This window comes from Ascaphus truei, chromosome 1, assembly GCF_040206685.1.
Source record: "Ascaphus truei isolate aAscTru1 chromosome 1, aAscTru1.hap1, whole genome shotgun sequence".
NCBI classification, from domain to species: Eukaryota; Metazoa; Chordata; class Amphibia; order Anura; family Ascaphidae; genus Ascaphus; species Ascaphus truei.
Genome location: NC_134483.1, coordinates 364,425,964 through 364,439,824, shown reverse-complemented (window position 1 = coordinate 364,439,824; position 13,861 = coordinate 364,425,964). Strand labels below are relative to the sequence as shown.

The 13,861-nt window shown below is 39.3% G+C and overlaps 1 protein-coding gene across 2 annotated transcripts in view; it reads right to left on the bottom strand.

Annotated features, from left to right (window-relative positions):
• Positions 1–626: 626 nt before the first annotated feature.
• Positions 627–13,861, bottom strand: part of ZDHHC2 (zDHHC palmitoyltransferase 2) — a 127,972-nt gene continuing 114,737 nt past the window's right edge. Inside the window, exons 11-13 of one of the 2 annotated variants that reach the window (XM_075610022.1) lie at positions 7,815–7,927; positions 4,978–5,049; positions 627–3,952 (exon numbers count right to left, since the gene is read on the bottom strand). In XM_075610022.1, coding sequence (XP_075466137.1) covers positions 5,009–5,049; positions 7,815–7,927 — 154 coding nt within the window. In that variant the 3' untranslated portion in view covers positions 627–3,952; positions 4,978–5,008. The remainder of the gene's footprint in view (positions 3,953–4,977; positions 5,050–7,814; positions 7,928–13,861) is intronic. The other variant, XM_075610028.1, reaches the window with a different exon arrangement.

The window sequence follows — 13,861 nt, the reverse complement described above, 5'->3', positions numbered from 1 at the left end:
CAGTGGTGACAGACATACTCAGTCTCCCTACCACATTTATTTCATTTGATCCAGAGTAATTTTGTACTCACTAGGATCATAGCTACGTCCTTGTTTTTTAAAAGCCATTATTTTAACATTGATTATGGACATTAAATTTGTTTTAAATCATTACATTAATCATCCAGAGTGTTGGGAGAGTGCTTAAACTAGGCTTCTTTTCTTATTCTAGCTTTTCTATATATTATGGCTGCATTTAAATTACACCTTTGGAAATAAGTGGAAATAAACAATTTTTTTCATTTACCTTTTTTAATAAAGTTATTTATATGTTGACAAGCACATGTATCAAGGCAATATTGGTGCAATTCCGAGGAAATAAATGTAGCATACTGTAAGTGTATATCAAAGAAAATATCCCAATGAAATGTCAAGGTTTTTTCATCTGGAGCAATGTTTGTGTCCCAGAATTGCACCACTTTTGCCTGTATACATATGCCCCAATATTTATCCAAGTATAATCTCCTTAATGCGCTAAAGATTCATTTGAACTGATACATACTGTATAATTGGAGATACATACTGTATGGTGCCATCACTGTAGAAACAAGTTGTAGGTCAGGTAAAAAAAACACCAGACACAAGCATCCCAATCAATATAGTTTTAAAGGGCACAAAACACGTCAAGACAATTTATGTCTATATATAAATAAAACAAGAGAGGCAGTCAATTACCACAGTTATGTGAAACACCATATGTTCTGTTGTTCAGATTTTTCCATTAGTTTCCTGCTATGCACTGATGTCCCTTTGCCTTTAGGGATGCTATACTGAACTTGCTCAGATGTTACAGAACTCTGGAGAGAATAACAAAGTAAAGCTTCACTCACTAAGATGTTATCTTGACATGTGGTAATGCTGTATCATTTATTCAGTTGCACAATAGCAGTTACTGTGATCGGAATAAAGCCATATCCCTGTGTGTTTTCAACCTCTAGAAAAGTGCAGAAACCTTTCAAATTGTATTCTTACACTGCAGAACCAACACCAATACATTTCCCCTTAGAATACTGTCACTGTATGAGATCTTATTGGTTTTCTTAAAAAAATATATTGAACTTATACATCATCTACAATTATAACCGTACAATATAATATTTTACTATGTTTAGCTTATTTCAATTCCACAAATGTATGTCTCAAAAAAATAAACAAATATCCACCATGACTGCATTTTGTACTCTTAACCCCTCAGGAAACTGCAGAGTTTGATGTAACACATGTTGCAAAACCACATCCATAAAGTATGCAGCTGTTTTATCTTGAAAACACAACACCGGCTTAATTACTATTTTGTTCATTAACACAAACAAAAGGTTAATACAACTTGGCATTTCCATTTGATTACTGAAGGGACCAATAAATATGCCATTGGTATAATAGATAGGTGCATCCACACATTTGTAAGTGATGTAATTGTTCCAAAAGCCTGATTGTAAACCCTGATTTAGGGTGATTTACTTAAAAATGTGAGCAAATATATTCCATGGTCCCAAACATCTCCAAATTTGGTTCCACAATCTATTTTGTCACCAAAGATACCTGCCTTTGCATGTCTATATCGTCTCCAAGAAGACTTTTCTTAAACAATATTAATGTAAAAACATTGCCTTGTTTTTAAAGTTACATAATCAATAGCACTCCAGAGACAACGGCTTGGAAATGTCTGTCTGAACAATAACCTTTTATAGAATTAATAGAAATGAGGCATGTGTACTTAGCACTAGCGTTTTATAATTAAATGCGGCAGGCATAAGCTTCTAGGGATCCATGTAAAAATGGGGAAGAAGCAGAAAGTGCTCATTTGCATGTCATTACCCAGAATCCCTGGTTGCAGTGATAGCATTTTATGCTAAGAGATAATTGGGAAAGGCAGATTTCTGGACCTGTCTGAGACATGTGAATGTGCTCACAAGTGGTATTTTTATTTGCCATCATTAAAATAGTAATGAAAAACACAACGGATTTCTGTATACTGTTTTAAGGGTGCTTTGATTTTCTGTTTCATGCAGAAGAAAGTGGAGACTGAAACTTTAAATATCATAGTAATTCAAGTAAATAGAAATGGTGTGTGTGTGTGTGCAAAGAAACTCCAAATGTGTCACCTTAAGGCTGCGGCTCCGCTGCCTGCACTGCACGCGCGCCTGCGAGGCTGGCGGCGCGTGCAGCCAAATTCCCCGCTCTGCACAGCAGCAGGGGGAAAGACGGAGGGGCGCAGCCGTGACGTCACACGGCAGGTTCGCTATCATTGGCTGAACCGCCGGGGGGCGAGGCCTAGCGACTCCTGATCTCAATTTTCTTGAGAGCAGGAGTTTCTGTCGGCACAGCGCGGCGGCCCCCCCTTGCAGTGGGCCCGGCCCCATTGTGGGGTGTCTCTTGTCCCTGCAGCGTCTGCCACAGCAGGCGCTGCAGTAGCCAGCGGGGATCTGGCCTTAGCTGTCCATGATAAAGAGTCTCCCTTTGCCTAATGGTGTCATTTACCTGTCACGCTCATCCCTATTGTTTGAACTTTATATTCACCTTGTATTGTAACTTTTATTGACGCTGTATAAATACAATTATACATGCATCCCTTTGAGGCAGTTCCACTGAGCAGACAAAGTACAAAATCTTATCAATAGAATCCTCTTAAATTACCATTACAGCAAAATTCTCATTGGGGCACTCAGTGACAAAATCAAGTGATGGTAATCACATCAGGCACTTACTACCCTCCCCCCAAATTTACCTGTTCATGTAGTGATGGTGTCATGATTACTTGTCCATGAGAAGAAAGGCAATAACTAATAGGGGTAACACACTGCCCACTGTATGGATGAGGAATTTCCACACAATTATAAAAAGAGATGTGCTTCGGGTTGTATAAGTAATATAATTACTAGGGAAGTCATTTTTTAAATAAACACTGATCTAAGTCATTTTTTTTTATATCAGGTAGATTAAAAGGAGCAAACCGATTGATGTGGCTGATTTTTAGGTTAAATGTGTTTTTTTTAAACTCTCAGGGTGTCTTGCATTAAACTGAGAGAGTGCCGGTTGATTCCCATTGGAGTCAATGGGAGTTTCCAAGCAATGTCACCTGATTGGCACTATTGCAGGTTAGTTAATAACTCTGTGTTATTCCATGGTAACCACATTCTTTGGAAGGGTTTTAATTCTTTTTCTATCTTTAGCAGTAGTACAGTATGAGTTTTAGAATCTACATTTTAATCCCATCCTTATTTGCTCTGTTTTATCTTTGGTATAGTACAGTAAGTAGGAGACCATCATTACCAGATAAGATTGAAATGCAGAAGAACTGTTAAAAATAAACATTTTCACAGAACTAAAATAAACAAAATGTAAGGCGTATTAGTTGTTTTTTTTGTTTTTTTAAATAATAAAAACAATGTACCTCTAGTCATCTGATGGTGTGTTATTTAATGAGAAAAGCCTAAATAACATACAGTTGGCCTCTAAAAACCTTATTACTGAATATATTTTTGCTTTCACAGTAATTTGTCATAATTTTGCTCTCCAAAATAAGTTATGTTGCACGTAAGATAGAGGGATACAAGGATGTTCCTCCTATGAAGAGGAATTAAGACTTATTCTTGCTTGTGCTATAAGAATATCATAAACAGAGTCAAAGTACAGTCTTACATTGTATACAACACACAACTGCCAAGTTTTTACTCTAAAGACTTGATTTTCCTCAGATCACAGAACTCAAAAACCACATTGGACATTTCCTGGTGTTTGTATAATACCAGAGGTTCGGTAAGTCTGTCGTCATGTTCTAAGCGATGCTATGGAGAGAGACAATCGGCTGCTGTCATCATTTTTTGTGATCACATCCATCTTCAAACAGATGTAAATTTGTATGGGTGGGTGACATCTTCCTCGCACCAACAACTCTGCATTGATCTGAAACCTGCAGAATGGAATCAAAATAGCAAATTGGCCGAGGAGCATTAAAAATGGTGAGGGGTTGCAGTGCAGAGAATTCCTCATGTCTGCACGTTACACTGAAAAGTAGTATTATTGGAATTAAATAAAAATAGCCATGTTAGTCCAGTTGCAATACTGCTGAGTAAATGAGTACTCTAGTAATAATACTGAATTACTCATTTACTCTATATTATTGGAATTAAACAACCCGTTCTTTACACAGAATGGGAAAAAGCATTTCCTACGCAGAAGGCAATGTGACTACTCGCTTTCAAAAGCTGGTGGGAATTGGTTTTAGTGACCAATTATTTCTCAGACTGCACAATCTAAAAACTGAGGTAAATGTAGATTGCACCCACGTGTTGTAGCTCAGAGGCTTTTTTTTCTACAATTAAATCAAGGGTTAAAGAGTTGGAGAGAAAAAAATGGCATACAGTTGAACGCTATAACAATTCCACATCTATGTATGTGTATATATATCTTTAGTTAAATAACGCCATTAATGTACATAGTGCTTCACAGCAATAATACACATGACAATCATATAAATAACAAATAATAGAAATAATACATAATGGGAAGAAGTGCTTTAGACATAAAAGTGACATTTAGGAAAAGGAGTCCCTGTCCCAAAGAGCATGGGGTGGCGAGATCAAATTGGCGAGTAGCTCGCTAGGTGAGAGCCTCGATGTTCTCATCGGAGCTACTAGAATAGGCTGATTTTCTCAAAAACGCGAGTTGGAGCTGTTTCTTAGCTCCCACTCAATGTGTTTGAGAAGGTGCGAGACCGCTCTGGGAGATGCACTTCCCGTACGAGTTTGGCAGGTTATTGGAGCTTTCTGAATAGCAACCTTGCCAAATTGTACAGGAAGTGCTCAAAAGGCTCGATGAGTTACAGTAGTTATTGAAGCTTCTAGAATAGGCCCCATAGTGTCTGATGATAAGGAAAAAAGAGAACAATGTATAAAAGATTCAAAGAATAAAAATGTTATGAGAATCTTTCCTTACATTCCTCACCATCTCCATCTTTTCTGAAGGACTACGTTTCATTTTCAATAGTTAATCCTGGGTTAATCATACCTAAAAGAGAAAAAGATACAAAATACAATAACATATTAGGCAACAGTGGTCCCCCAACATACAAATGGGTAAAAAGAAAAGAAATATAACCTCTTATTAAGCATCCCAAAGATTTATCATTTCAGAAAGAAGAATAGAATATATCATTGTTACTGCCATGTATTCTTCTTGTGATCATTTCTATTTAATTGTAAAAGCTGGAGAAAGCCACAAAAGTTAATTTTGTATGCTACACATCGCCTGTGACAACCTGTTCCAGAAGACTGATTGTGACAGTGTGAGATTCTCCAGACACAAATGTTTATAGGTGTGGTAAAGAATCGATCACATCTAAGGACATCCAGGTCATGGCTCACCGATGTCTGGCCAGACACATAATTAATATAATTAAATTATATTAAAATGTAACCAGTGTCCCACTTGTGTATCTGATGTACCTCACTACTTTTGTCATAGTCCAAAGTACGGGCTAGATACCCTTCCCAGAGATACAGATGTTATTACCTCCATTAACACACAAAATAACCCATTAAATAATGGGTTATTTCCTTAACCACTATTCTTAAACAGCACTACTGTTAAATAATGTGTCACCGGGTGCTACACGTGTAGTTTAATGTTTATTATTGGTGGGTTTGCAAGGATTAAAATAACATTTGGCAAGGAATTATTGCTTGTGTCGAACACATATGACCCCAGGGTTCGGAAAAAATAATATATTGCTCTATAAAGTGTGACAGGGTGAATTCTCTGAATAGTTATCACACATATGTATAACTGCTGAGCCCAGTAGTTACCGGGTTAAATTTCAGTCAGAGCAGGTTGAGTTAATTAGCCTGTTTTTAGCTGGCTCGTTAGATGGGCTTTAAAAGTCTAAGTTTAAGTCTGGGCACTAGGTGAAACAGGAGGACACACATCCTGGGGCTCAGAGTAGGAGAAGGAGGGATTCCTTTTCCCAATGTTACTTTTATCTGAAATGCCCATTATGTCTCAAATTATTTATGTAGCCAGGTACCCCCCATGGCTACTAATTTCCCTACCTAACACATAAATCCTGGTACCAGCGCAGGCAGTGTTAGGGTTAATCTATGCCCTGCTGCAGTAAACAGCTCCTTAGGGTGACAGTAGGGGTATGCCTATGGCCTAGGTACTGCCAACACCGGGGCTAAGAACTTGGACCCTCCCCTGGTAACAAAAAGGGGTTGAAGCCCAAATTTAGGTTGTTGTAGAAGTCTGGAGCCAGGTCTCTGGTTCACCTTCTATCCCCTTCCTCAGAGGAGTGGGAGCATATACCCCATACTCCATCAGGGAACATGGGAGACAAGGAGAGACTCCTGGGGCCTCAAGCTCTGTGGGTTGGCTCCAGGGACCCAGAAAAATGATGCTGTACTATGTCAGTGTGCTGTGATGTATGCTGTACCAGATGAATAAAGACCACCGTTATGTTTTACTCTGCCATAGTCTGCAGTCTTTCAGGGGGAGGGAAAGAGGTTTTCTTGCAGGGACTGCACCTATCTCTGATAGGCCCTGTTGGAATGGAGTTGCTGCACCGAAGATAAGAGCTACAGATCCGAAAACCTGTGTTGTCTATCCCAACTAACATCGGCAGACACTAGGAAACCTGTAAGCCTAACAGGTGAGCAGCACTACACTGGTAACAAGAACCAAATCTCCCTTCGGGTGGGGGAAAAGGGGTTACATTTAGTCATGTGTATTACTGTTGTGACTATGTACAGGGTTGGTGCTATACATGATCTCTTAGAATATGAATATCCATTTGATCTGATAAGGTTAATTTTTTACTACAATAAGTAAGAACTTTCAGCTGATTCAAATATTATTAGCCCCAGGTATTTACAATATCACATTTTATAGAAATGTATTTAGACACCAGCTGTACAATAATGAATTGGAATACAATTCCATTCTTTCCTTATTCTATTGCTTTGTGTTTAAATAAGTACAGTAGTGCCTACATTCAAGCAAAATTATAATGCCATGCATTAATCAGTGAAAATGATTCTGTACTCTGTATTCTGTACTCTACTGTCTGTGGCAAATTTAAGAAACATATTTGATACATTTGATGCAATTTTCTAAGACAGAAAATGCTTCAGTTACCCAACACCTGGAAGTTGAACCAACATGCTAAATTAAAAGTGTAATTTTGACATCAAGAAGTCCAGTTTAACTTTTTTATACTTCTACCATATTGTTTCCAAGAATTCCAGGCATAAAAACTGGACCTAGTGACTCTACATGATATGATTGATTTCACATTTGTAGCTCCACAAGGTGTGTGTGTGTGTATATATATATATATATTCTTTCATCTCCCCTAAAGAGTAACTGCCTCATATATGAAAAATGTGTGTCTCGCACAATGGATGGGGAAGTGTGGGTGAGGGGGTCAAATGACTTATTTTCTGACCGTCATGGATCCACATAACATCGGGGCCACTAATACTAATATGTAATTAATAACTGTTGACAAGATCAAAAAGAGAAGATGTTTATTTTGAAATGGAACTGTGATTCTCTCCCCCATTGATTGTGTATAAATGGGACCATTAAGAAATGTTTTGACAGGGGTGTGAAGTCACGTGCGCGATATACCAAGAACTATTCCACCCATGGTAAGCTTTGCATGCAAGTCACTTGCGATTTGTTGTCTAGGCAAAATAGAATTGAGCATTCTGAATAGCATAATCTCATAACAGCTTATTAAGCCATTACAGAAATTAAAGTATTTAGATATATCTTACCAAGTTTTCCCTGTTCACTGTGCCCATTGCTTTCAGTCCATGACTGGGTGTCAGTTAGAAGGTGGCTCTGAGATTCACGAAGAGGTTTGGCTGGGAATGGATGGTTTTCAACACTGGTGCAGAAGAAAGAAATCACACACCAAGTTAACTTATTATCTAAAGAATTTGGAGATGTTATTCTTAACATGATTCTGTCCCTTTAAACCCAACTGTCATTCAAAATAAACTTAACATAGAATAATGATGGACACAAATGATTTCCCATAAAGAGACCCAATCAGTTTACAGATATAGCCTGTCTATATGTTCAGTTTTCCTTAACTAAAGTCCGGACATCAATCGTTTTGTGTTGGAGGTGTAATCAATATACATCCCGTTTAGTTGTAGACAACTGGAGACAGCTCTTTGTGTTGCAATTCACAACCGAATTAAACTAGGATATGCCAGACAGATTTTAGATTTGTTTGTTTGAAATTCAGCGCCTGTCCACTAGATAGCACAGTGAATGTGTTTAGCCTATGTAGAGTGTTGTAAGTCAGAGAGCGCAAACTTTTTCCCCTGCTCCCCCCTGCCGGCAGTTCCCCTCTCTCTGCCCCCCACCCCCCGCCGCTCTTACCTCGGCTCCGGCGTCATGTTGCCATGGCAATGTGACGTCACATGACCTTGCGGCATCATTTGACGATGTGTTGCCATTGCGACACGTCTAAGAAGCCGCCGGAGCCAAGGTAAGTGAGGTTTACAGAGGCCTTCGTCGCTTTTACGGCACTTAATTTAAGTGCCTTTCGGGAAGCGCGCGGGGCCTCTGTAAACCCCGCAGTCAGTTTCGCTCCCCCCAGTTTGTGTACCGCTGCTTTAAGTCTCAAACAGGTGCAAGACTGATCCAGCAATATACTGTAATTATTAGAATTCCTCATTGTTTTATGGACTTGACCATTCAAGACGTTATCAAAATTTGGTTGTTTTAATATTTTGTTGCAAAATGTAAAAGTTCAATGTGTTCTACGTATAGTTATACTTTGTGGTCACTCACTCCTGAGTTTTTCGTGAGCTGAGAAAGAGTGCAATGTCAATTGCTGTAGGGAAACCAGATTGTAGTATAATCTTTCTCATTTATTCAGCAATTAATGATGCAGCAGATAAGAAAGCCACTGTATCTGAAATATATGACTATCTCATTGCCATTTACTGTATGAATACTTAAGGGATTCAGCTGACACTAGTAAATGGAAAAATTCAGTGCGCCGACTGAAACTTAACATGGCAAAAACAGAGCTCCTTATACTTCCTCCCAAACCTGCCCCTACTACCTCCTTCCACATTACTGTTGGAAATACGATCATTCACCCAGTAGCCCAAGCACGCTGCCTAGGGGGTTACACTTGATTCCTCTCTCTCATTCTCCTCTCATATTCAAAACGTTTCTAAAACCTGTCGCTTTTTCCTCTGCAATATCACAAAGATACGCCTTTTCCTCTGTTACTCAACTGCTAAAACTCTGACTCAGGCCCTCATTCTCTCACGTCTCGATTACTGCAACCTCCTGCTGTCCAGCCTTCCTGCCTCTCACCTGTCTGCCTGCAATCTATCCTAAACGCTGCTGCCAGAATCACTCTACTCTTTCCTAAATCTGTCTCCGCATCTCCCCTCCTGAAATCCCTCTCCTGGCTTCCGATCAAATCCCATATCTAACACTCAATTCTCCTGCTCACTTTTAAAGCTTTACATTCTTCTGCCCCTCCTTACATCTCAGCCCTAATTTCTCGCTATGCACCATCCCGACTCTCGCGTTCTTCTCAAGGATGTCTTCTTTCTACCCCCTTTGTATCTAAAGCTCTCTCCTGCCTTAAACCTTTCTCACTTTCTGCCCCACACCTCTGGAATGCCCTTCCCCTCAATACCCGACTAGCACCCTCGCTATCCACCTTTAAGACTCACCTTAAGACACATCTGCTTAAAGAAGCATATGAATAGCACTGGATAATCATGGACACATGATACATAAAGCTTGGCCCCCTGCAGACGCACTTACCAGAATTCCCTCCTACTGTCTCTGTACGTTCTCCCTACCTACCAATTAGATTGTAAGCTCCTCGGAGCAGGGACTCCTCTTCCTTAATGTTACTTTTATGTCTGAAGCACTTATTCCCATGATCTGTTATTTATATTATTTGTTATTTATATGATATGTATTACTACTGTGAAGCGCTATGTACATTTATGGCGCTATATAAATAAAGACATACAATACAATTGCCATTTATAAATACGTAAGGGATTCAGCTGACACTAGTAAATGGAAAAATTCAGTGCGCTTTACTTTGCCAATTAATGATTGCTTCATTTGGATCCCCCCAATCCGGGTGTCAGAGGAGGTTTTTGGGTATTGGAAACATCCTTTGCGAATATGTTTGATGATGGCAACTTCAGAAGGAGAAGAAACGAGACCAACAAATTGAATCATACTTCCCAATCTCCCCAAATTGAATCATACTTCCCATACGCCCCAACCTGATTATACCTTGAAAGGTCCATCTGATAACCTGGTCCTACCTGACTACTATCTACAACAGTCGAATCTTGATTTTATCTCTAATGTATAGTGTGTAGTATGGATACCTATCCGAATATGATCCAGCCGAATACCGTCCGCATCTGCAAGGTTGGCAAGAATTCTAACGAAGGTAAATATAATATAAAATATGTTATTAACTTTTGCGCCCTATGACACGAATAGGCCGTAATAAATCACTAACAAGAATCACTTCTGACTAGAAGAAAAAAGACACAAAGCAGCAAGTGCAAAACATAAAAGACATACATTTAAAAGAACAGCTATTAATGTTTTGCACTTGCTGCTTTGTGTCTTTTTTTTCTTCTAGTCAGGTGATTCCTGTTATTTGGTTTACTTAGCCATGTATATTAGGAACATTTAAAATCATTCCTTTCATTGCATTTTTCGATGTTATTATGCATCAGGTGTGTCTTTACTGACACACCAATTACTTTCTACCAATCAGATGCTGAGTATCACCATATAGGAATCACTTGTGGCTAAACCAGTTACTCTTTGACAAAGTCCTCTTGCCAGGACGAAATGCGTCAGTGCGACTTTGTGGCATGTATGAAAATTTCTAGTGCACATTAAAATCTACTTTTTTTGTTAATTGCGCTGGGTTTATGATATTATCCCAACAGACGGCTGTGAACCGCCATCTCAGCATTTTTTTTTCTACTACTTGGATCCCGGGCTGGAGTATGCCGACACCGCACACGGATCACAAGCCTCTGGATACAGCATTTGATCGGCGTTACCGACGTGTCAAGATCGTGAGTATCACCATATAGGAATCCTTTGTGGCTAAACCAGTTACTCTTTGACAAAGTCCTATTGCCAGGACGAAATGCGTCAGAGCGACTTTGTGGCATGTTTGAAGATTTCTAGTGCACATTAAAATCTACTTTTTTTGTTAATTACGCTGGGTTTATGATATTATCCCAATGGATGGCTGTGAACCACCTTCTCAGCATTTTTTTCTACTACTTGGATCCCGGGCTGGAGCATGCCGACACCACACACGGATCACAAGCCTCTGGATACAGCGTTTGATCGGCGTTACCGACGTGTCAAGATCATGAGTACTATGCCTTCATTTGCTCTCTGAATGTGTTTAGGACACCAGGATTCAGTGAGGGTAGTGGTGGAGTTACTGGTTTGGTTGCCGTGGGGGACTCCACTTAGTGGGCTCACAGGTACGCCTACATCTCTGTACCACATTCTAGCCCCGTCCTGATGTTAAGTCCATTGCACATACAGTGTAGCTTTCATAACGCTTTTATGGTTGAGTTGGCTTTATCGGTGGCAGGATTTAGAATTTATTCACTGTTATCTACAGTTCTCCCCTGCATATTCTAGAGCATTGGTTTTGGGAGTTTATTCTACTTTCTACACATGCTATTCAAGATGAACCACATCAAGTGCACACGACCTAAAGAGAGAGAAAAACTAAAAGTGTACTCTCTCTCTCTCATCATACTTTGCACCCATTCGCACTATTAACTGCCATCCCTCAACCCCCATCGCCAATACAGTATTAGCCCCCAAATATAGGCACCAAATATATGAAAAATTTACCAAAATACAGTAGGATAAATTTAACACGTGTTTAATTTCTCTCAACAATAGAACTGAATACCAACACCACATTACAGTACCTCAACAGTAAGGTCACCACGATACTGTCCTTGCTTTGGGCAGCTTTTAACACTTTTATTATTATTTTGACACCATCTGGGCTACAGCACAGTTTCTCACATTTTTCACCAGTGCAAGCAACAATAATTACATATATTCAGTATACGGCCATTTCGCTGTAACACAATGGGCAAAACACTGGCAATGTATTTATATAGTTGTTACATTTTTGTACATTAAGAGTGTTTGCCCAGCAAGCCCGTATTCCCTTTACTTGTCGTTCCTTGTTGGCAGGTTTGACGACTTTCCTCAGGTGATATTTCATCTCATGCCACACCAATTCTATAGGGTTTAAATCGGGTGATCTGCAACATCAGGGCCAAAAAAGTGGATGCAAGAGCAAATATCCATACAGTAGAAATAAAAAAGAAACAGTTACAATGCAGCGCTTACTCCGGGGCAGTCTTCACCCAGTTAATTTTGCGTGCGTGAATATTGAGTGCGTGAAGTTGAGGCACTATGTTTTGGGTCCTTATCCTGGAAGAACCAATGACCAGATGGGAGTCTATAATCACTTCTTGGAATTTTTTTTACACATGATTCCGGTACAGAAAATGGGATATAATGTCATACAGTACATTATTATTATTATGGCACATAACATTTCATTACCAAAAATGATAAACTGAGAATTACCATAAAATATTATTATGGACCCTGGTCTTAGTCTAGAGTTAGCACCCCACACATGGAACTTGAGTGGGTACTTGGGACGTGGCTTCAGGGATAAACGTTTTGCTGTTCTGCACTTGCTGTACTCTCTTAATCTTGGTGGGCTCCCTTATCATTGGATACACACTGTAATGACAAGATAGAATTATACAGGTACTGTTAACTCGCACATGTGCATACTAAACAACAACTCTATTGCATTATACAGTATTGCAGCAAAACACTTTACTTGACATGTCTGTACTTCCAGCCCAATTCACGTCTTATTCTCCTGATGCTGGCCTTGGACATTGTCAGGTTATGATCCTGCTGCAGAACTTCTTTAACTGCGGCAGGACAACGTTCATCATTTGAATTGCTGATCACATCCACTTTGCCACACTTCAATCATACCAAAATATGAACGATTACAAGTGTGCATACGTATTTGTCACATGATTGAAGTTAAATATGACAATGGATGAACATTTTTTATTTCTACATAATTGTTCCAAAAATTGTTAGAAGAAATAAGGGAGAAGGGGAAGAGGGAGGGGGATGAGTGAGAAAAGAGGGAGCGGGGATAATGGAGAAAGGAGGGAACAGAAACAATAATATTCTCATTCAATAATATACAGTTAGACTGTCTATACAGTACAGTACTTACTCTGTTCTGACCGAGCGAATCCTCTTTATAACATTAGTCTTTGCATGGGCATGAGAGCAGAAACAGCTATGAGTGACGTTGATGCCCGAGCTATTTAAACAGGCTTGGAAATGGCTTATTTGTTGTCCTTTCAGGTACACATGCCGTATTCTCATGCTCATCTCCTTTGAAATAACTGTTCTGGGCATTGCTGCTTTTGAAAATAAATTAAACGAAGCACAATGAACGTACCGTAAAGTATAGTATGCACATCATTTGTCATGTAACGTTAATGTTTACACCCTCTTTTAACACCTGTACCATCGAGTCGGGGATACAGTCCATAAATGGTCAACCTCCACAATGGCTGATCTGTCTCTGAAACAACTGTTTTCTGTCCAGATATTTTATTGTGCTTAATCTTCTGACATGGATCAGTCCAAATTCTAAACACGCAACAAGCGTTTAACTGCTGATGTCTCTGAGAATAGAAAGAGA